Source organism: Oreochromis aureus, linkage group 22 (genome assembly GCF_013358895.1).
Source record: "Oreochromis aureus strain Israel breed Guangdong linkage group 22, ZZ_aureus, whole genome shotgun sequence".
NCBI classification, from domain to species: Eukaryota; Metazoa; Chordata; class Actinopteri; order Cichliformes; family Cichlidae; genus Oreochromis; species Oreochromis aureus.
This window is the reverse complement of record NC_052962.1, coordinates 41,170,711-41,193,029: the sequence shown is the minus strand read 5'-3', so window position 1 is coordinate 41,193,029 and position 22,319 is coordinate 41,170,711. Positions and strand designations below refer to the sequence as shown.

Sequence of the window (22,319 nt, the reverse complement as noted above, 5' to 3'; positions counted from 1 at the left end):
GGCACGGTAGAAGGACACTAGGAGGTCAGTCTGCAGCCTGTTCCATCTCAGAACCCTCAAGAAATGGAGGCGCTGCTGGGCTTTCTTTACTAGGGCTGATGTGTTTGTGGACCAGGATAGGTCCTCGGATATGTGGGTGCCGAGGAACTTAAAGGAGGACGCCCTCTCCACATAGTCACCTTTTATGGAAGGGGGGGGAGGATCAGTCCTTGTTTTGCGGAAGTCCATGACCACTTCCTTTGTTTTCTTAGTGTTTAGGGTGAGGTTATTGTAGTTACACCATTCTGACAGCCGCTGAACCTCATCCCTGTAGGCGTTGTCATCATGGGGATGTGATGAGCAAATACGTCCTGTTACCTTCTGCTTCTGACGCTAATGAAGGTCCAAGCACAGGATTACTTTAAGATTATTCAGATGTGAGTTTGAGCTAAAAAGTCTGTCAGCGAGCGTGGAACCTGGAGGACGTGACTCTGACGAACGTCATCATCTCCACTGCTAACGAGCTCCGGCTCGACCGGCCCGTGTTGACGTACAGTAGCTCGTCGCTCGGTTTGACATCATTACCCTCGCTAGTTCCCAGCCCCGCAGATCAAACGCAGCTGCCTGCTCTGTATTCAGGCTGCAGCTCGCCTGCTACCTGCCTGTCAGGAGTCCTGCTGGGAAGCCGGCCGGCGTATTGTCATTCAGAGCGCAGGCAGACCCACGCAGTGAATCCATTAAGGCTCCGGGAGCTGCGTTACTGTGATTAAAGCCGGAGAGGGGACAGGCGTGCGCGCGTCGCTGATAGACGCTCTACTTGACACCAGGTGACTTCGTCTTTCAGGAGTGCCTCGAGTGTTCTCGAGAGGGGGCGGCGCGTCAGCAGCCACAATAGCAGTGATGAAATGGAGGAAGGTGAACGGAGTGGGTCACCGTGCTGCGAAGGCGACGGTGAATCAGGAGGAAGTGCGGAGATAAAGGAGCGCATACTAAAACATCACAGACGTAATCAGGTCTGAATGACGCCGTTATCAGCCTCATCAGAGCCGTCGGCGTGTTTTGTGGGACTCATTCCTGCAGCCGAGCGCGTCCTGACCGAGCACTTAGCTTAGTGACAGTCACCTGGCATCAAGCTGACGCTCTCTGAGTGGACCAGACGAAGCATGTGATTAAAAAATAAGACAGCAGTGGAGCTGAGAGAGCCAATCAGCATTAAGAATACCTGGCAGTCACCACAGCTGAGGTGAGGTCACACAGGCTGGCTGAGCTCCTGTAGGCCACGCCCTATAAGTGACTGCAATGCATCTGCAAGCCACTTTGGAGCCCACCTCCACCCCAGCTGCTCTCATGATGTCACTGTTTTTTGGCTGTAAGAGTTATCACCTCTGTGTGTGTGTGTGTGTGTGTGTGTGTGTGTGCATGAAGCTGATATTAACATGTATGAGCCATGTGCGAGTCTCCAGTTTGAACTTGCAGATGTTTCCTCATTCACACGTCAGCCTCAGCGTGTCCTGTTTGTCGTGTCGAGTGAAGCTGTGTTTGAAATCAGGAGGACCCTGGAGTGTGACGAGCAGCATGTGAATGGAAGCCAGTGAAACGTCTGTTTTTCTGAAGTGCATCCGTGTGTGTGATGTTCGTGCACGCAGCAGCGCGAGCCTGATGCTGTGTGCACGCCGGCTGCGCTCAGGTGTTTGTGCAGCTTCAGCTCCGCCCCTCGTTTGCCTCCTAAATCGGTGAAACAGCAGCAGGAAGCGAGCATAAAGTCGCAGCCTGCAGTCATTTACACACCGGGTTAGAGAACAAAGACTTCTCCATAATGAATACCCGTGTGCAGGCGGAGCTGCACCGCGCTGTGCGGCGATTAGCCCCGACTGACTGAAATGATTGCAGGCGTAGCAGATGCGAAGCAGCGGGGACGCTCCGACGTGCTTGCAGGGATTCGTCTCCTCACTCGAGCTAATCGTATCGTGATTAACTCTCATTTCAGTTTCAGGGTTTATTGACGCCTGCGGGGATCCCCCTGGCGGTTAACCGCACCGCAGATGCAGGGTGACTCTGTCTGTGCTCGCCGCCTCGCCTGTTTTTCACACTCACTGTGGAGCTCTGATTAGAAGAGAGAGCTGCTGCCGCTGCTTTGGTGGCCTGATAGCAGGTACTTCCTTCATAATGGCGTCTGAACCATTAACTTCCTGGTGTCGGCCAGCCGGGCGTGAAGGACTCAGACAACAATGAATGAGTGATGTTTGAGCACACATTCATCCACAGCGCCACGCTAGAGTGGCTGTCGTTACTGTAATGACATCGTTTTGCAGGGAACGGTTCCCATAACGACGTTTTCTCTGCAAATTGGTTCTTTAATGCAGTGCGACGCGGCCCCGTGGGCTCACTGTGGACTCAGTGCTCTGAGATTGGCCTCATGCAGCAGTGCGCTGTTTTTATTAGAGGAGCGCCGGCGCTGTGAGTCGTGCAGACGCCGGTGCTTCCTGGGTGACGTGACTGCTGTTTGTGCCCGTTACTGATTGGAGGACTGCCAATCCAGGAAATGAAGTTTGTTCTGTTAGCGTGGGTCCGACAGACCGGGCTCAGGGCGGAGCTCGCACACCTGTAAGGCCGACAGGGGTCACGGATGATGATGTAAAACCTCGAGAAACGGTGTGTTTCTGCGTTGTGTCTGACAAAGAAAGGTAAAAGAAAGAAAGACCTCCAAGTAAATAACTTGCTCGCTCCAGCTCCTCTCCCACAGGGGAATTGTAGAAAAGGGGAGAGGCCAAAGGGGTACACTGTATTTATAGGGTTGCACCAAAGAAGAAGAAGAACAATGAGGAGGGGCTCCAACTGATAACTACAGGCTTGAAGGTCCTAAAAGTCAGGTATAAACTGGCAAATAAAATTTGTGGTCTAGAACACATTTTGTGTAATTATTACAATATGTAATCTATGACCGGGTTACACTTATCCTCGCTGAGAAGCGAGCGCCGCGATCGGCCGCAGATCCGAGCGATCTGAGGGGGTTTGTGCTACCGCAGGGAGGAGATGGCGTCCGGCGTTCTTCCGTCTTTTTAATGACATTAAGTGAGTTGCTGACATTTAGAGGACGCTCGCAGCTCTGAGGCCGTTCAGCGTCTTATCAGGTGACATTTGTTTGAAGGTTTTCTCAGCGATATCTCAGAATCACTTCTCTGATCTTCCGACTGCATCAGTGGCTCCCATACAAAGACTGCATATAAAAGATGGAGGCTCACCTGCAGCTCTAACACCTGCCTCCTGGCTCCCCCCTCTATCTGAAACCTTGCAACACGGCCCCCATCAGGTTGTAGCGTCGGCTTTTTAGGACGGGATGGAGGACCAGTACTCTCAGTACTCCTAGTATTTGGGTACTCAGTACTCACAGTACTCTCAGTACTCTAACTGGTGCTGTGAGTTTTTTCAGCAGTCTGTCTCTGTGAGATCCACAGAGCCTGCAGCGCTCACCTTAACCTGTCAGAGACTTTAGAGCAGCTGATCATGTGACACCTGTTCGCAGGGGGCGGGGCCTCAAGGCCCAGCACTGAAGTTAAGCAGCTGCTGTTATTGAACCATCAAACCTGCAGAGTGCAGTGTGCTCAGGGGTCACATTCATATCACCATAGCAACGCTGTTAGTGATCTCTCACACACACACACACACACACACACACACACACACTCAGCCTGCATCGCTGCTGCAGCTCACAGGAGCGTGGGAGGTTGTTGTTATTCGGAGCTGCTGTTACTCTGTGTGTGCGTGTGTGTGTGTGTGTGTGTGTGTGTGCGTGCGTGTGCATGTGTGCGTGTGCGTGTGCGTGTGTGCGTGTGTGTGTGTGTGTGTGCGTGTGTGCGTGTGTGCATGTGTGTGTGTGTGCATGTGCGTGTGTGTGCGTGTGCGTGTGTGTGTGTGTGTGTGTGCGTGCGTGTGCATGTGTGCATGTGTGTGTGTCTTTGTGCATGTGTGTGTGTGTGCGTGTGCATGTGTGTGTGTGTGCGTGTGCGCGCAGTGCGAACCCCCCCCCCAGATCCATTTCAGGTGCTCTTGCAGCTCCAAATCAAAGCTGAGGCTGGAGCGTGTGAGGAGGAGGAGTTTTCACCTTCAGGTCTCTGCTGTTAAACACGTTTGTGACTTTTATTTTGAAAGAACCTGCTGGATTATTTATCCAGAAGGAGCCGTGAGGATCTGTGCGCCCCAAACACAGCCTCTCCACCTGCTGCACCACCTTCCGTGTGCTGGTGTGTGTCATTGCGGTGGATCGACAGCAGGTTGCGGGCTTCCACGAGTCAGTTCTCGATAGAAGAGTAAGTTTGTGGGTGATGTCTCGACTCCACCCGCTGCACCAGAAACCACACCTGAAACAAACCTGTCTGACGTCCCTTCAGGGTCGTCTCCTCGGGAGTGTGGGAGTGGTCTAAGAACCGGCCATCGTTGCTCTCGTATTCAGGAGTTTGTGATGTGCTGTGAAGCACATGGCGTCACACACCTGTGCAGGTAACCACGAAGAGCAGCAATCAGCTTGTGGCGACGTTAGCGAGCCGTGCGATGAAAGAGATCTCAGAGCTGCGTCTCGTTCCCACGCGCAGCTTCCGGCCAGCGAGCCTCGAGGTTTACGCGGACGCTCTGAGATGTGTGACCTGCAGTTTAGCTGCAGACTTTGTTGTGCGTGTCGTGTTGCAGCTCAGGACGGCGTTAACTAGCACCGCCTTTATCTCTGTGGTAGAAATCAGCAGCCTCGCCGGGCGCCTTCCAGAAGAGACGACATCCTAATTACAGTGTTTGCGCCGACGACACCGAGCGTGTGATTACAGCGGCACGCTGACGGCTCCAGCGCACAAAAACAAAACCGTGTGTGTGTGTCGCCTAAAGTGTGAAGCGTGTGTGATCATGTGTTTGCCAAAAGCTTTGGCGAGAGCATTTGCATCTCAGAGAGTGTGCGAGCAGGAAAAAGAGCCATCACAGTGTGTTAAAGTGTTTTTTAATGAGCTGGAGCTCTTACAAATGGACTGAGCGTGTCGTGTGGCTCACGCTGAAAAGGCGGGGATGAGAGCTGTTAGGAAGCAGCCAGAAGCTGTTGTGTTGACGCTAATTGTCTTCATTTTCTCCGACTGAAAGCAGCTTCGCTGGACAGATTTCAGGCGGCCGTTTATTGCTAACGAGCGCCCGCCTTCTTCCAGTGATGGCGCTGATAGCTTTGACGCTCTCGGCTCTCAGAACAGGAAGTGACGGGGAGAGTGAGTGTGCAGGTGTTTGTGAGGGGTGAGCTCTGTGTGTGATGGTGCTGGGCGTCTCCACCCTGCAGTGGGCTCTGGTGCTTAGACGTGGTCACAGGTGAGGGGAGGAGCAGAGTGTGAAGGTGACAGCGTCACTTAGACCAGCCCTCGTCGCAAAAACGTATGATGGAGTTTGCCTTCCCACTGTCGCCAAGCGCTTGCTGGCCTGTTATGGTGCAGTTGTTGGGGTTTCCCTGTGTTATTGCAGGGGCTCTCCCTTACAGTACAAAGCAGCCTGAGGCAGACGCCATCATGGAGAAGTGAAAGGTCAGAGTGTTTGTTAATGAGGTGCACTCTGACACAGGGGGACACAGCGAGGCACAGGGGAACACAGCGAGGCACAGGGGGACACAGCGAGACACAGGGGGACACAGCGAGGCACAGGGGGACACAGCGAGACACAGGGGGACACAGCGAGGCACAGGGGGACACGGGGACACAGTGAGGCACAGGGGGGCACAGCGGGGCACAGGGGGACACAGCGAGACACAGGGGGACACAGCGAGGCACAGCGGGGACACAGCGAGGCACAGGGGGACACAGCGAGAAACAGGGGAACACAGGGACACAGTGAGGCACAGGGGGCACAGCGGGGCACAGGGGACACAGCGAGACACAGGGGACACGGGGACACAGTGAGGCACAGGGGGGCACAGCGGGGCACAGGGGGACACAGCGAGACACAGGGGGACACAGCGAGGCACAGCGGGGACACAGCGAGGCACAGGGGGACACAGTGAGAAACAGGGGAACACGGGGACACAGCGAGGCACAGGGGAACACGGGGACACAGTGAGGCACAGGGGGACACAGCGAGACACAGGGGAACACGGGGACACAGTGAGGCACAGGGGGGCACAGCGGGGCACAGGGGGACACAGCGAGGCACAGGGGGACACAGCGAGGCACAGCGGGGACACAGCGAGGCACAGGGGGACACAGCGAGAAACAGGGGGACACAGCGAGACACGGGGACACAGTGGGACACAGCAGAGACACGGGGACGCAGGGGGACACAGCAGAGACACAGGTGGACACAGCGGGACACAGCAGGGACACAGGGGGGCACGGGGACACAGGGGGACACAGCGAGACACGGGGACACAGGGGGACACAGCAGAGACACAGGTGGACACAGCAGGGACACAGGGGGGCACGGGGACACAGGGGGGCACAGGGGGACACGGGGACACAGGGCGACAGTCACTGCTTTGGCTTTGAAGAATCTTCTGATTTCACCTGCTTCCAGTTTCGTGGCCTCATCGTTGCAGGAAGCATTTTTAGTGGATTAGGTAAATCTCACACACACACACGTCACTGTGGAGTCTGCCACTCATGCTGTGCTCAGAGAGTCTGCTGTCCTTCACATCAGTTTGATGCTTTCTGCTCTGATGGAAGCTAAAACACAAGCTAACACTCTAATAGCTGAAGCCCACACACAGATGGAGCGGACTGATTACTGACTGAGAGCATGTGGTCGATGAGTGGGCACCTCAGTGTGTGTGTGTGTGTGTGTGTGTGAGTGTGCACCTATAAATGACTTTGTGAGGATGCCTGCATCACAGATCTTTCAGATTTTGAGACATGATGCTGAGGTTGGCTAAAGGTGAGAGTGAAACATGAGCTCAGGTGAATGTAGGACTCTTTGAAGTGCTGAAGACTCGTCTGTTTCTCTTCTTCAAACTTCAAAACGCTGTTTGACTTTTCAGAGTTTCCAGCGCCCAGAGTCAGCAGCGAGGGGCTTCATTAGAGGGTCCTCACAAACATGCCAGTACAAACACCTGTGTGTGTGTGTGTGTGTGTGTCTGTGTGGTTTTGCTGCTGTCTCTGTGCTGACCTTCCCTCATCAGTCTTGATTGACTCGACCAATCAGCAGTTTGCAGTCCCTTTACCGCACACATGCTCTCTCACACACACACACACACACACACACACACACACACACACACACACAGTGAGACGCCCACATAGATTGGCCCGGTCGATGAAAACACAATATGGAGCTCAGTGGGAATCAATCAACAACAAGAAGCACGCAGCCGGAGGTGTTTCACACCGTCAGGTGTCTGTGTGTGTGTGTGTGTGTGTGTGTGTGTGTGTGTGTGTGTGTGTGTGTGTGTGTGTGTGTGTGTATATAAGCTCATATATATTGTGTATACAAAGTGCAGGTCAGACTGATGTGTGACTTTGTGCCGTCGCAGCTCTCTGGCGTCGCTGGGCGGATGGATACGTGATATGTCCACAGTTCCTCCAAACAGGCGAGCTGCTTTGGGTTTGGCGGCGCCCTTGGGCGTGTGTGCTGCTGTTTCTGAGGTGTGCACAAAGCCAAAGTCTCTAAATGTCTCCCGTGGATCGTCTGATCGTGGTGCTGGGAGGGGCCAGCTGTTTACCTCTGTGCAGGTGTGAGGACGATGATGCTCGGCGCTAAGCTAACAGAGACGGGGAGTAGACGTGAAGCTCCCTGCCGAGCTGAGGGGAGAACGCAGCGTGGGGACTGAAGACTGCGTTTTTATGTTGTTTCCTGCACATGAAGGAAAGCAGCTGTTTAAGCTGAGAAACCGGAAGCATGGCGAGCTGCAGACATGTCTGATGACAACGGTGTGGACGTCATCAGGGTAACGTAATGAGTGAGGGCAGCTTTAGACCTGAAAGTGTGACGGAGTGTAGAGGACACACACACACCACAAAGGAAATGGACTTGTGTGCCCTGACAAAGACACCGTTAAATGCCACTAAAGGCTTGAGTGTACTAATTCTCAGTGCTGTCTGGATCATCACTCTGTCACCGTGGTTACTTTCACGTTGCTGTGGCAGCAGCTGCTGATGGCGAGCGTTGTGTCAGAGCGCACTCGGAGGTTTGTTTCCCGTAAGTCGAGCTGCTGAACGATGCATCAAATAGCAGCAGCTGAAAATCCAATCAAAACTGGAGCTCAAAGGAAGCTCTGAGCCCACAGCCTGACTCTGTGAACATGACCTTGTAGTAGTACCATACACTATCTCTACTTTCAAGATTAGGCTTCAAACTTTCCTTTTTGCTAAAGCATATAGTTAGGGCTGGACCAGGTGACCCTGAGTCCTCCCTGCTGCCGGGTGCTGTCAAGGACGCTGCTGTTGTGATGCTTTAATAAAGTTGGATTGAACGGTCGCTGAGCAGCTGGGCTGCAGCTGCAGTTTCACAACAGAAACGATCCCAAATCCAGGAAGTTTACTGACGTCATAAAAACTGTTACTGAGATGTTTTCTCTCATTTTACAAGCCGAAGGTTCATATTCAGACCTTTAAATCCTGCGTGTGGCTCTGCGGCGTGTCAGCACCACAGAGGCCATGACAGGTCAGTCCATCACCATCATCATCATCGGGGCCTAATGCGGCGCTTTAATCACTCGCATGGACGGATCCAGAACATCGTCCAAAGAGAGCGCGTTTCTCCCCTCCGCAGAGCGACAGCAGAGCCGATCACAGCGACGCACAAGCTTTCTGGAGTAAAATAAAATGTGCGGCTTCTATTTGGGAAGCAGAAAGTTGGAGCCAGCAGCAGCTCGTCCACACGTACCTGAGAGCACCTGAGATCATTTACAGTCTGAACATAATCCTGAGGTCCAGCTGGAGCCGTGTGCCGGCGCCCTCTACAGGCCGCGCTGCTGTAGGCCGTGTCGTTTTCAGGTGTTGGTTAAACACGAAGGATCCTCCCAGTTTCACTTCCTCAGCAGGTACTACGGCATCATTGTTATTCACCACACACACACACACTCACACACACACACACACACACTCACACACCTGACACACTGTGTGTCAGGTGTGGATTATCTGACCTTTACAGTCAGCGGGTTTGTGTGTGTTTCAGTGGCAAAGCAAAAAAGTCAAACTTGACAAGGTCTCTCCTCTTTCCTCTTTCCTGTCTCCTCTTTCCTCTGCACTCTCTCTCCCTCTCTCTCCCCCCTTTAATCCATGTCTGTCATTGCTCGCTCTGTCTCTCCTTCATCGCCCTCCTCGCTGCTCCCTCCTCCTCCTCAGCCTCTGTCACTGGTGTCTGGCTCTGTGTGAATACCAATGGAGAATGAGTGGGCGAGAGAGCAGCAGAGGCAGAGAGAGAGCATGTTAATAGGGCAGAAGTTTCTGGAGCTTGACTCCCGCGTTTGGCTCGTCCGCCTCGGCCTTAAAGCCGCCGCTCATGGCGTCTGAGGAGGAGCGACAGATGTGCGAGGCGTCTGCACTGAAGCACAGTCAGCGATCAGAGTAGCAGAAGCTCGGCTGTTACAGAGGTCTAAAACGACATTTATCTGCCGTCGCCGCACATGAAGTCTGTGAGCTCCGGGGAAACGTGATGGCGTGATGACTCTGCAGCTGTGGGCGTTTGTTCTCGGCGTACGACACGGCATCGTGTCTCTGCGGTCGGCTCGGAGGATCGAGGAGAAACTGGGGTGTGGTTAAATGTGTGGTCGCTTCTCGCCTCATCACCAGATGACTTCATGAAGCACGTCGATGGCACACACACCAGCTCCTCCAGAACTACACACTGAGCTGCGGCTCTGCGCTGACCTTTGTCCTCGGCGTGACCTCGTCCTGACCACAGAAACTCGACCTCAGGTAGTTTGAGACGTGAGAGGTTCTGGCTGGACTCTGGTGCCGTAGTTACTGCGAGTCTCTGTGAGTGTAGATGACGTGCACACGACGTGCACACGATGGTGAAAACTCGACTCCATCTGACATCTGCTCTTATTGAGATGGCTGTGAGCGGTCACGCCCTGCAGCTTGGTGATCGTTAAACCTACTTCCTCTCCTTTGTTAGCTCACTTCCTTCCTGGAAGTCCACTTTCAGCCAATCAGCATTCTAGTTTTCACACATCCTCGGTGAGAGTGAGGACTGCAGGTTTGGGAGAGGAGCCATGAATCTGTCCCAGGCGTCTCACAGCCAGACACACAAACTGCTCCATCCCAACCACGAAGCACCAGAGGAGCGAAGGAGGGCTCCATGTAACCCGTCTGTGTTACGCCTGTCGTCGCGACGCCGTATAGATAGGAGGCAGCAGACGGCACTGGATCTCTGGGCTCCTCACTGTAAATCACTGCAACATGCAGAGAAACAGAACCATGAGCTGATAAATCAACACAGTGCACGTTAACTAAATACCGCAGCGACTTCTTTCACCTGCCGCTAGCGACCAGGCTAACTTAGCATGCTAGTGTTACAGCTGTATGAAAACTTCAGTTAGCAAACTCGGCCCTCTACAAGACTCACGCCCAGCGAGTCTGATATCACACGGGCCAAACGCAGCGGTTCAGTCATGTTCAGACTTGCGGCCTCAGGAAACTTCCATTAGCTGAGAGCAGCGTGACAGGGACTCCGGCCACGCTGGAAGGAGCTGTGATCACACATCCACACGCCTATGTCATCACGCAGTGCACACACACACACACACACACACACACACACACACACACACACACACACACAGACTCAAAACACATAGGCAGGAAAAAGGGTGTTTTGGTGAAATTCAAAAGCATTTAACACATAAGCTACAGCTACGTCCTCTGACCAGCACCCCACAGCAGTGGTGGCCTATGACACCACCTAACATCCACCTGTAACTCAGTCTTCAGCCCGTGTGACCTCACTGAGTCACATGATGACAGGGTGGGTCACTGACTCTTAGGACCTCCCCCTCTGGGGTGAGACAGCTGCAGTGCAGATGTTTCAGACGTGGAGGTACCGCTGCGTGTCAATGTCACGTGTCCCTAAAGCCAGACTTCCTCTCTTGGCAGCCGGTACGCCACAGCGATCCACCCCAGAGGGGGAGGTCCTCACTCTCAGGCCACACGTCCGCCTGCTTCACATTTTTGTAAACGCACGTTTAGAAACCTGTTTTTGTGTCGCCGTGTGTCATTCGTGCAGTTAATCTTCCTCCTTACTGAAGCGTTTTTAATCATGGGTGCGATGGCTTCGTGCTGAATCTGCTTAGAATGGCTCATTTGTTGGATTGATTTCACTTGATTTTCTGGGACAGGAAGAACTTGTGTATTGATCTGAGCTGCAAAGAGGAGACAGAGGAGCGAGCAGAGGAGGAGAATGAGGAGAGAGATGGAGAGATGGAGGGAGGCATAAAGCCGTATGAGGCAGACAGATAAAAGGACGCAGAGAGAGAAATGCTGAAGTTTCAGAGTGAAAGAAAAGAGCAAACGGTGACAGAAGAAGCGAGAAGACTGCACCCAGAAGATTTCACCCGCCATGCCACAAAGTTGTTTTTCCAATCCAGGCTGACAGCAGAGAGGGAGGAACTTTGAAAGTGACGGAGCAGAGAGAGACAGAAACAAAGAGCGAGGGCAGAGAATGAAACATTTCTGTGTCGGGCTGTAATTAGCATAATATTTTTCTCTGTGCGTCTCCATCATCCTATTTATATCTGTCAGAGTGAAGGACGGAGATGAAAGAGTGCAAATAACGAACATGAAATCGTGGCTGTGAGACACAGGGGAGTGTGTGTGTGTGTCTGTGTGTGTGTGTGTGTGTGTGTGTGCGTGTTAATCCTGGCTGGACGTGTAATGACTGCTCGCTCTATTTCAACAGTATTTTGCATAAAAGACAAATTTGTTCCGCGGTGTCTCGTATCAAAGTGAAGCCTCGGAGGCCCCGGGGCGATGCTGGCTTTGAGGTTAGAGATGGTTGCCAGTTCGAGTCCCATGCCGGTGGGGAATGGGAGTAAACCCCTCCCCCCGACGACCAGCAGTGCAGGGCGTGAAATTAGCTTTTTGTTTCTGGGGGTATTTTTGGCCCTTTGATCAGGTTTTCAGGGACGAGCAGCTCCTTCTGAGCGACTGAGACGAGCTATGAAATAATAAGAGGCAGCGAGCGGCGCCTTAAAGTAGCACGCCGCCTAAATGTGATGGACCGAGCTGCAGCAGGCGTCACTGAAAACCCTCACGTCCTGGTGATGAGGCGCTAAGGTGGGAGTCTATAGGCGGGACGCAGAAACATGCTAGCTTCCATGTTAGTTCCAGTGTAAATAAGTTTTTACTGCAGCTGCTGTCGGACGCTTACCTGCCGACGGCCAGGTAAACAGCTCAGTATCATAACACCTGTGCTGGTTTACAGCAATGACGCAGACCCACAGATATCAGCTGTTTGCTGTCAGCACTGATAACAGCTGATACATGAACATTAAGTGAGGTAGAGAATCCATGCTACGATTGTCCACTAGAGGGCGCTCTGCAGCTGACCTGTTGACGGCACACAAATCGAGTGCCGCCCATGGCGTGCAGCGACAGTTGAACATTGATCATTTTTCAGATGCTTGGTCAGGTGACTGTTTGTGTTTGGTGTGTCAGACGTTTACATCGCCAAACATCGGTGAGAGAAACAGCCGTCGTGCTCAGCCTCAGCCTGTCCTCACATGTCAAACTCCATCAGCGCTCTGGAGGGTTTCCCCCAAACGCTCCTGATACGTCCTTGAAATGAAAACGTTCCCTCCTGATCCTGCTACAAAAAGAGGTTTACCGCCACGTTTCCATTCGCCCTCTAACATCTGCTTTATTGAAACAATCCATCAGCGCGTAATCAGGACGGCTTCGTTCGCTTCAGCAGAACAAATAAAGGCTGAAGTGGAAGCGTGTAAAATCATGCCTGAGCCTCGGAGACCTTTCCTTCCACCTGTCAGCAGCTGAAGGCATTCGGAGCGAGCACCGAGAGCGTCCGCGAGGTAAATCAACCTGTCAGTCAGCCCGTCTGCGGGCGCGCGGCGCTCTGAATGTGAAGCAGGACGGCGGTAATGAAACGCGCTGCTCGATCGGAAACGCAGGCCGAGGCAAACAAAAGTCACAGCTTTCATCTGTGGAAGCGTTTAATCAGTCAGACCGCCGCTGAAAACGCTGTCACATGACTCACGCAAAACAGGAAGAACCAGTTCTGACATGACCTCACTTCCTCTGACTGCCACAAGACCTTTGACTTTCACACTCGTGGAGTTGAGCTTTCCCTGTGATCGGTGCAGGCCGATGGTTCAACTCTGCTCAAACAGATTAAGTTTCAATAGTAGGAGTAGTCTGCAGGTACATTCAAAGGCAGTAATCAGATTACCAGGAGCAGGTGAACAGCAGCTCTCTCCACACTGACACCAGGTCATGAACGTGTCACAGTAAAGGTCAAAGCTGAGCCCAAGCTGCAGTTGTTTTAATTCATTACGATTACCCAGCGGGTCAAGCTTGTGGAACAGTGACCTCTGCTGGTGAGTGTGGTTACTGCAGTTTCATGAGTGCATGCTGAGACTTGCAGTCGTGGCCTAAAGTTTCAAGAATGACACAAATGTCTGTTTCCACAAAGTTTGCTGCCTCAGTGTTTTCACATCTTTGTGTCAGATGTTTCTGTGATGTTTTAAAGTATAATTAACAGCACTTCATAAGTTTGAAAGTTTATTGACAATTATATCACGTTTATGCAAAGAGTCAGTGTTTGCAGTGTTGGCCCTTCTGTTTCCAGACCTCTGTCAGTCTGTCAGTCAACTTCTGGGCCAAACCCTGACTGATGGTGATCCATTCTTACATAATCAACGCTCTGAGTTTGTCACAATTAGTTGGTTTTTGTTTGTCCACCTGCCTCTTGAGGATTGGCCACAAGTTCTCAATTGGATTAAGGTCTGGGGGGTTTCCTGGCCATGGATCCAAAATGTAAATGTTTTGTTTCCCGAGCCTCTTGGTTATCACTTTGGCCTTACGGCACAGCGCTCCATGATGCTGGAAAAGGCTGTGTGTTGTTCACCAAACTGTTCTTGGATGGTTGGATGAAGGTGCTGTGGGAGGATGTTTTGGTCCCATTCTTTATTCATGGCTGTGGTTTTTGGTAAAGTTGTGAGTGAGTGAACTACCGTGGATGAGAAGCAGCCCACACATGAATGTCTCAGGATCTTTACTGTTGGCATGAGACAGGACAGATGGTAGCACCCACCTTTTCTTCTGCGGACCATCCTTTTTCCAGATGCCCCAAACATCGGAAAGAGAGCATGACTTTACCCCAGTCCTCAGCAGCCGCTGTACTTTATACAGACGATCAGTCTCACCCTGATGGGTTTTTGGAGAGAAGTGGAAGTTAATAAAAGTGACAGTTATGTGTATACATGTTTTATTTTACGAGTGCAGACAGCACGACACATACATCACAAACATGTGAGCAGAACCAGAAACATGTCATACTTCAAACACACGTGTGAGACAAACCTGTGCAGCACCGACCGAGTGTGTGTGTGTGTGTACCATGTTTACATATCTTTGTGGGGACCAACAGCCCTTATGGGGACAAAGTGATCGTCCCCATAAGTTGGAGACAGTTATGTTGTGGTTAGGCTTTTATATTTCATGGTTAGGGAAACAGCTAGGGAAGGGTAATTAGATGTCCCCACAAGGACATAAAAACACAACTGTGTGTTTGTGTGTGTGTGTGTGTGTGTGTGTGTGTGTGCGTGCGTGTGTGTGTGTGTGTGTTCGTGCGCGTGTGTTCGTGCGCGTGTGTGTGTGTGTGTGTGTTCGTGCGTGTGTGTGTGTGTGCGTGTGTGTGTGTGCGTGCGTGCGTGTGTGTGTGTGTTCGTGCCTGTGTGTGTGTGTGTGTTCGTGTGTGTGTGCACGCGCGCACGCGTGTGTGTGTGTGTTCGTGCACGCGTGCGTGCGTGCGTGTGTGTGTGTGTGTGTGTGTGTGTTCTTCGCACGCGCAGTGTGTGTGTGTGTTGCGCAAGTGTGTGTGTGTGTGTCTCTGTGTGTGTGTGTGTTCGTGCGTGCGTGTGTGTTCGTGTGTGTGTGTGTGTGTGTGTGCGTGCGCACAGACTGATGAGTCAGTGTATCTGAGAGGCTTTGATGTGTGTGGACCCGATGAGGCGAGCGCTGCTGAACGGTGCGCTCTGTCTTTCATCCCTCCATCCCTTTGTCCCCCACCCCACCCCCACCCCCCTCCCTCACCTTCCTAACGTCCTTCCCTGCTCTTCCTCTCCTCCTCCATCATCCCGTTTCCTCACCTGTGAACAACCTCCTCCTCATTAAGTCCAATCCTCGTCTCTGTCTCTCACCCTCTCTCTCTGCCCCCCCTTCACCCTACTCTCACCTCTCCTCCATCTGTCCCCCCTCTCCCCCGTCAGCTCCCCTTCATCAAACTGTTTGCTCATTGAGCCAAAGCAGCCTTTAGGAACTTACTGCATGTGACACACACACACGCACACACAGACACACACACACAGTGTTCGTGCTGGAGAAGCCAAGAAGACGTATTTTACTGGAGACCATGAACCTACACAGGTGTACAGGTGTGTTACACTCAGGTGGAAACATGCTGACTTCTCCTCCTGTGTCTTCCAGGCGTGCGGCGCCCTCCGGAGATGGACCAGCGTGCAGGTGCTAACGTGCACTACACGCTGCTTATCGCCTGCGTGCTGGTGGCCTTCTTCCTGGGCGCCATCTTGTCGGGTTTCCTGGTGTCATGCTACTGCGGCCGCAGCGCCGCCCACCGGGCCCGGAGGCTGGGGAAGGACCCGGAGGCGTCGCTGCCTCACGCCCTGTCGCTGCGATCCCTCGCCAAGCTCAACGGACTGCTGGACGGACAGCCCAAGGTGAGCGAGACGAGGAAACGGATTCATCAGAGCTCACCTGAGCATCGCAGCTGAAACACGTCTGCGAGCTGAGAGGCAGCGATGTTAATATTCACCCCCTCCTCCTCCTCCCCCGGGGTCAGACTTAATAAGCCTCACTTCAGTCTTTTATTCGCTCATTACTGTCGAGCGTTTCATTAGGAACTCCATCCTCTGTCCAAATGTCCCTGAGCAGGAAACTGAATCTCTGAGCTGACCTCTGACCCTCGGCTCAAATGTATATTTATACAAGTTCCTCATTGTTCTCTGTGGCTCCTCCCACTTAAGGGTCATCCTGTGCTTTAGAGATGAAACGGCAGGCAAAGATAACGACAGCTGATCGCAGCTTTTCTTCTTCTTCTCTTCCTCCAGGAGGACAAACTGGACGTGTCCACCCCGAAGATGTACAGTTCCTTCATCCCCAACGGCCGGGCCGAGCATCACCTCCACAGCCCCGTGCACCAGGGCCTCCCGCTGGGCGACCCCGAGCTCAGCCTGTCACAGGTAGGAAGCGAATCTGTCCAATCAGAGTTTGTCTGTGTGAGTGATGGAGGATGGAGGGGAGTGCAGGCACACACGCTGGACGTGTAATCGATCACATTTACACGCCGCAGCCATTTAATGCTAACATTAAAGATGTTACATGTGTTTTATTTTGAAATTTCGACCCTTGGAGCACGACGCTCCTGCTGCGGTCCGACTCGCCGGAGACGTGTTTGCGTCTGCATAACGTTTTCCACCAAGGTTGCATGCTGCACACATACAGCTCATCGACACCCTGCTCTCAGACACTGATGTAACTCAGCTGAGTTTTACACATAAGTGCTTAAAGTTTTGTACACAGCGCCCTCTCCTGTCAGCACGGAGCGTGACGTGAGCGCTAAAGCTCACTCTGAGGTTTTCAGGTAGAACTTTTAATCTCGACGTTCACACTGACGACGCGCCACGGCCGTGTCTAACCTCTGGCCTCTGTTTAGTCTCTGTCACAGGGGGATGGCGAGCTCTCTGGCCTGCCCACGCCCGACTCCACCCCGGAGCTTCCCATCAAGAACATGAAGGCGCTGCGACACCATCAGTACGAGAAGAACCAGAACTGCAACAACGCCAGAGACAAACCCAGCTGCTCCGCCTCCAGTCTGGGATTCATGGCCGTCGTCGGGAACGCCTTAAACCAGCAGGCGTTTCCCTTCCCTCATCACCATGGCAACAGTGTAAGCAATGGGACGCCCCACGGGGCCGGCGCCTCTTCGACCTCTCTGCACCTCCCAGAGGAGAGAAAGATCTCCAATGATGAGCGGGCGGCGGCGGCAGTGGGAGGGGGAGGAGTCCCGCATCACCACCACTCCCAGCAGTCCCTCCCCCAGACAGTGGTGGACGTGTCGGCGCTGGACGAGCTGCTCAAACACATCCACGAGGTCAGCGCGTCAGGAACCGGCGGCATCAAGGTCCTCACCTCCACCTCCTCCTCCTCGCTGTTCCCCGGGTCGTCCGGCTCCACCGCAGGGCAACATCACAGCCACCATCACCACCACGCACAGACGCGCACACACCACTACAACCACGGCCATCACCATAGCAATCACCACAACAACAACAGCGGTCACCAGCAACAGAATGAGACGGCGTCCTACCACAGCACCTCCGCGCTGCCGAGTGACGGCCTCCCCAAACGCTTCGACCCTCCTCCTCAGAACACCACCTCCTCCTCATCTTCATCCTCCTCATCCTCAAACAACCCCACCTCCTCCACCTCCATCCCCTCATCATCCTCCTCCTCTTCCTCCACTCCGCTCCAGCAGCAAGTGATTCCAGAACGACCTGGAGGAGGCGGCGGCGTCTCGGTGATGCGACACCACTCTCAGCGTCACTCCCTCATCAGGATGGGCAGCGGGAGTGGCGCCGTGCCCCGCCATCACAGCTTTAATCAGCGAGGGCCGCAGCACGCTCACTTCCTCGCCAGGATGAACACTAACAACAGCAGCAACAACAGCGACAGCCCCGCCCCCGCCGACAGCAAGCAGCCGTCGGTGGCCAGCGCCTGCCTCACACGGCAACACAGCTACAGCGAGGGGCCGCACGCCCAGCGGGCCGCCGTTGTCCGGAGAACGGCGTCGCTCAAACCCCAGCTCCCTCCTAAACCGCTCTTCCTGCCAAACACAGCCACGTCACCGGGCGCAGAGGTGGGAAAGTACAACTACTGAGACCGCCGGGCGCCGCACCGACATGGCCGCTGCTGTCCACAGATGCCTGCCGGGCTGGTGAGAGAGGATGAGAGGAGAGCGCCGATGGGCTGGAGACACAAAAGAGACCGAGAGCTTTTTGTCCCCATCGCTCCTCGTTACCACCCCTCAGCCGTGCTTGCTGCCCCGCCACTGAGAGGACGCCGTCCGTCGCCACTCAGCATCTCTGGCTCATTGAAAGGGGCGGGGCTCGAAACCAGCACGAACTACTAAACATTCCAAAGGCGGCTCGAGGTGGCCATAGAATTCCAGATTAATGCAGTTTTCTTCGGAGCACTTTGATGCGCCATCCCGTCGTCAGGCCCGGATTTCATTTGCCAGGATCGTCAGCAAACCGAACCCAGTGGAAAAAATTCCTCGGCCTGTCTGTGAATCTGGGCCGGAAAACTGAACCCCGCTGCAGGGGTGGCTCCCGTCCCCGTGGGGGGCGCAGACTTGTGTTTTCAGCAGCACTCTGAGGACAGACCACCTCGGTCTTTTATACCATATTGGTATCTACAGGTCGCCCAGCAGGTGTGATAACCGTCTCCACATCACTACAACGACCCTCTTGCATTAACGCCGGGACGCCTGCTGAGCGTCACACCGAACCCCCCGCGGGTCGTTTCAGGCCCTGCACTCGTCTGAAGGGGGCGTGTTTTCTCTTCACCAGCTGAGGACACACTGTGGAAACTTTAACAAAGTTTGCTCTTAAAATGGTGTTTCACCCAAATTACCGCCACACTCATGCTCCCACTGATCTCCCGGGGTGTCCGGGGTCCGGCCCCCACGAGGGCGGAGCAGAGGCAGACTTGTCATTGCAGCTATGCTCTGTGAGCCTCTAAGCTAATGCTAACTCGCTCCGCCCGAGGCTGGTGATGCGTTCAGGTACCTGTTAAACCTTTGAAATGTGTGCAGGCATGAAACAGCCCAGAGTCTGGGAGGGGGGGCGTGGCCTGTTGTCTGCCGTGGCGGAGACATTTCAGTCTGAATTCAGTCTCACTCTGCACCTTCATTAAAAACTACATTTCCCAGCAGGCAGTGGGAACGTGAGGATTCTGTTGGTGGTAATTTGAATGAAGGTTTGCTTTGCTTCGGTCTGTGGGAGGGTTTCCTTCCAGCTGAAGAACAGTGGATCAGCTGTTCCTGCTTTGTCTTTACCTCGGTGTTTGTTAGCGGTTCTGCCGGGTTCTGTTTCTGCCCCCGGGCTTAGGCAACATGTTGAGCCAACACAGGTGAGACTGCAGAGCGGTCCCTGCAGACCAGCGGGTGACGTGACGCCAGCTCTCCGTGTTGCCTCAGCGTGTGGCGTCTGATAGAAACGTCTGGATGCACTGCTTTCAGGTCTGTTAGCATCATTGTCCGCAGACGGATTCAGTTTCTGACTTTGGCGCTGAACACCTGAACACCTGCTTCATGTCACAAACCCTGAAGCTGCAGCTCTTTTAACTACACTGAGGCACAAACCCTCGGAGCGTCACCAGTGAGCCGCACGGGCAGCGCCGCTAAACGAAGCAATAAATGTAAAAGAGATGATTCAGGACCTCTGCACCTGCTCGTTCAGACCATAAAACATGAAGAGTTTCAGATACAAACACCAGTAATCTCGTCACATGTCCGAAAACAGCTGGCGTCAACTTTCAGATCCAGTCATTCGAGCTTTGGCGTGGCGCTGCTACTGGTGTTATTACATTTATCTCATTTATACCTGAATAGTTTGAGGGTTTCTGGCTCGCCTGGCTGTTTAGGGACAGTTCTGGGGTACATCAGGCAGTCGTACTAACCAGCACAAGTTTGAGACGTAGGTTTGAATGCAGAACACGCCGCTGTGACGTGTAATCGTCTGAGCGAACTGACTGTCGCGTCCTGCAGCCGTGACTTCTCACCGCGGTCCACGGCGGAGGACGAGCTCTGCACCAACATGATGCAACATGCAGCCGATAGCGAGCCGCGGTGCGTGATGCGTTTGTTGAGGTTAAATAAAAGAGGCCAAAGCAGCGGCGCGATGGTTGCTGCTCACTGTAAAAGGATTCATGCCACAGCGTTTGAGGCGCTTACATCATCCTCTTTCATCTCGCCTGATTCAAACAGTTTGAAATACTGTAGTTACCACAGATTACAGCTGCTGTGGTCACTGAAGGAGGCTGCCGCAGGACTCGGAGGCTAAATTTACTGCCAGTCCCACCCTCTGCTCTCAGCAGGGGATTCTGCAGAAAAAGAAACGGCATTTAAAAACGAGCCGAAGAGGAAGGTTCAGGCGTTTGTGGCATCACTGCAGACGCACCTCTGTGAACACCGACCGTTAAAAACTGATTAATGGAAAACAAGGAGGGCTGCGTAAAAACACCAAAGTGTCACATTGAGCTTTTTGTATTTGAATTAAAATGAAAATGCTGCTTTAAGGTTTTGCTCAGAGTTCTGGTTCTTGTTCAGTTGGTAACAAATCCGTGGCTCGAGTCCTGCTAATGTGCCATAGATAATTGGCTGAACGCTCCTTTAGACCTGCGGCGAGCCGCTCCAACCTTCACACAGCACAAACGCCACCTCAGCGTCTGTGAGCAGTGCTGAACTCTCCAAAATCACGTGTGAATCTTCAAAGGTCCTTTATGAATGTTTCCACTGGGTGCTGCTAGGGGGCGCCACAGAGCATAAAGACTTTGGCGTATTTTATAAAGGTTTTGTATGAGATGCACTTGTAACCTTGAAAATGATTTTGTTTATTTGTTTCGTGGTTCTCGTCCTCTGAAGTGCTGAAAGGAGCAGAGACGCTGTGGACTCACAGCGCCACCCGGTGGGCCACGCTGCAATGACAATGTAATAATGTCACACACTATTATGTTTACCTTACTGCTATGAATTAACAATGTGGATGACGGTGTAAATAAAGGCTACTGTGGAATAATACTGGCAGCAGAGTGATTCTTCTTTGTGTGGACTCTTATTCTGAAAGGATGGGTGATTAACAGGAAACGGCGCTGAAACACAGGTATTATAAGCCAGAACACTTCCTGATGGTTGATGTGCTGAATTGAGGGACACAGCAAACAGCCCAGTGAGGTTTGTGAGGACCTTAAATGCATCGTCTTCATTAGGGTTCAAAGTTCAAGAGTGGACCAAGGATTATTGGTTCCTTCATCACTGAGGATGTCCTGTTGTAAATACATAGGTACTGAGATAGATGACAGTCTTTAAAGGTATTAGAAACATCATATAGCTGCCACCTTCTTACCTCACATTTATATGAACTCTCCTGTCAGCTTGGAGGTTCATCACAGGACTCTATGGTTAACTGTCCACACACAGACTGTTGCATTGGTATGTTTCGTTTACAGCGCAGTGCCTCTGACAGCCGGACAGAGTAACCACAGGCGTTATTACTGGCCCTGTTCCTGAGTGCACAACATGCTCCCTGGGACAGAGCACAGCAGGACCTCAAGTGTTTAATGTTTTATTCTCAGTCAGTTGGCTTGATGAACTGTGATGACTACAGTAAGATTGCATGGATATTTAAAACAGGTCAGTGTTCTGGTTCTGAGGTCTTTTATCCTCTCAGTGTTTCAGTCTCCAGTGTATCTTTGGACCCGTTGGTCCGAGGATAAAGATGTCCTTGACAAAGTTCCTAAAACTGGGGAAAAGGAAGTGTTCTCCAGCAGCAGATGGTTTAAGTGAGCTGTGTTTGATATTCTGCGTTGTCGTCTGCAGATTAGTGGAAATCCCTGCTGGATCATTTCAATTCTGCCAAATTAATTAAAAGCATATGAATGAGTTTCTCACACCTCTGGAGACAAACATCATCTGACTGTATGAAGGACTTCCTGCTTTCAGCTTTGGGAGTTTCACACGTCATGAACGCAGCATCAGTGATCCTCGATGCGATGACCCTGAGACGGCATGAGGACTCGAACCGGCTGTCAGGTGGTTTGTTGTCGCTGTTTGCAGAGGTCCTTGGAGTAATGGCTCTGTGACGATGTCCTGGATCACTGCTGATCACCTACTGCTGCGGTCAGTCGAACAGAACCCTCAGCTGTGAAATTCAAACCGTGACTGTAAAGCTAGAAGCACGGCGCGCTGTTCGACAGCCACAATAAAATGACCGTTAAATAAAACGAAGGCCATAAACGCTGAAAAGCTGAAAGTCTGAACCCCGTCTGAGGCTCTGAACAGGAAAACCATCTTGCAGACCTCTGATGACTTCGCTTTATCCTTCCAGTAAGAACACGCCTCCAGGTCCAGGCGCCGTG

The 22,319-nt window shown here is 52.7% G+C and overlaps 1 protein-coding gene across 2 annotated transcripts in view; it reads left to right on the top strand.

Annotated features, from left to right (window-relative positions):
* The window catches only part of LOC116322258 (semaphorin-6D-like), a 103,367-nt gene extending 82,385 nt beyond the window's left edge, over positions 1-20,982 (top strand). For both annotated transcript variants that reach the window (XM_039605599.1, XM_039605598.1), the window contains 3 exons: positions 15,591-15,841; positions 16,232-16,363; positions 16,837-20,982. In XM_039605599.1, the coding sequence (XP_039461533.1) occupies positions 15,591-15,841; positions 16,232-16,363; positions 16,837-18,060 (1,607 nt within the window). In that variant the 3' untranslated portion in view covers positions 18,061-20,982. The remainder of the gene's footprint in view (positions 1-15,590; positions 15,842-16,231; positions 16,364-16,836) is intronic.
* Positions 20,983-22,319: the final 1,337 nt, after the last annotated feature.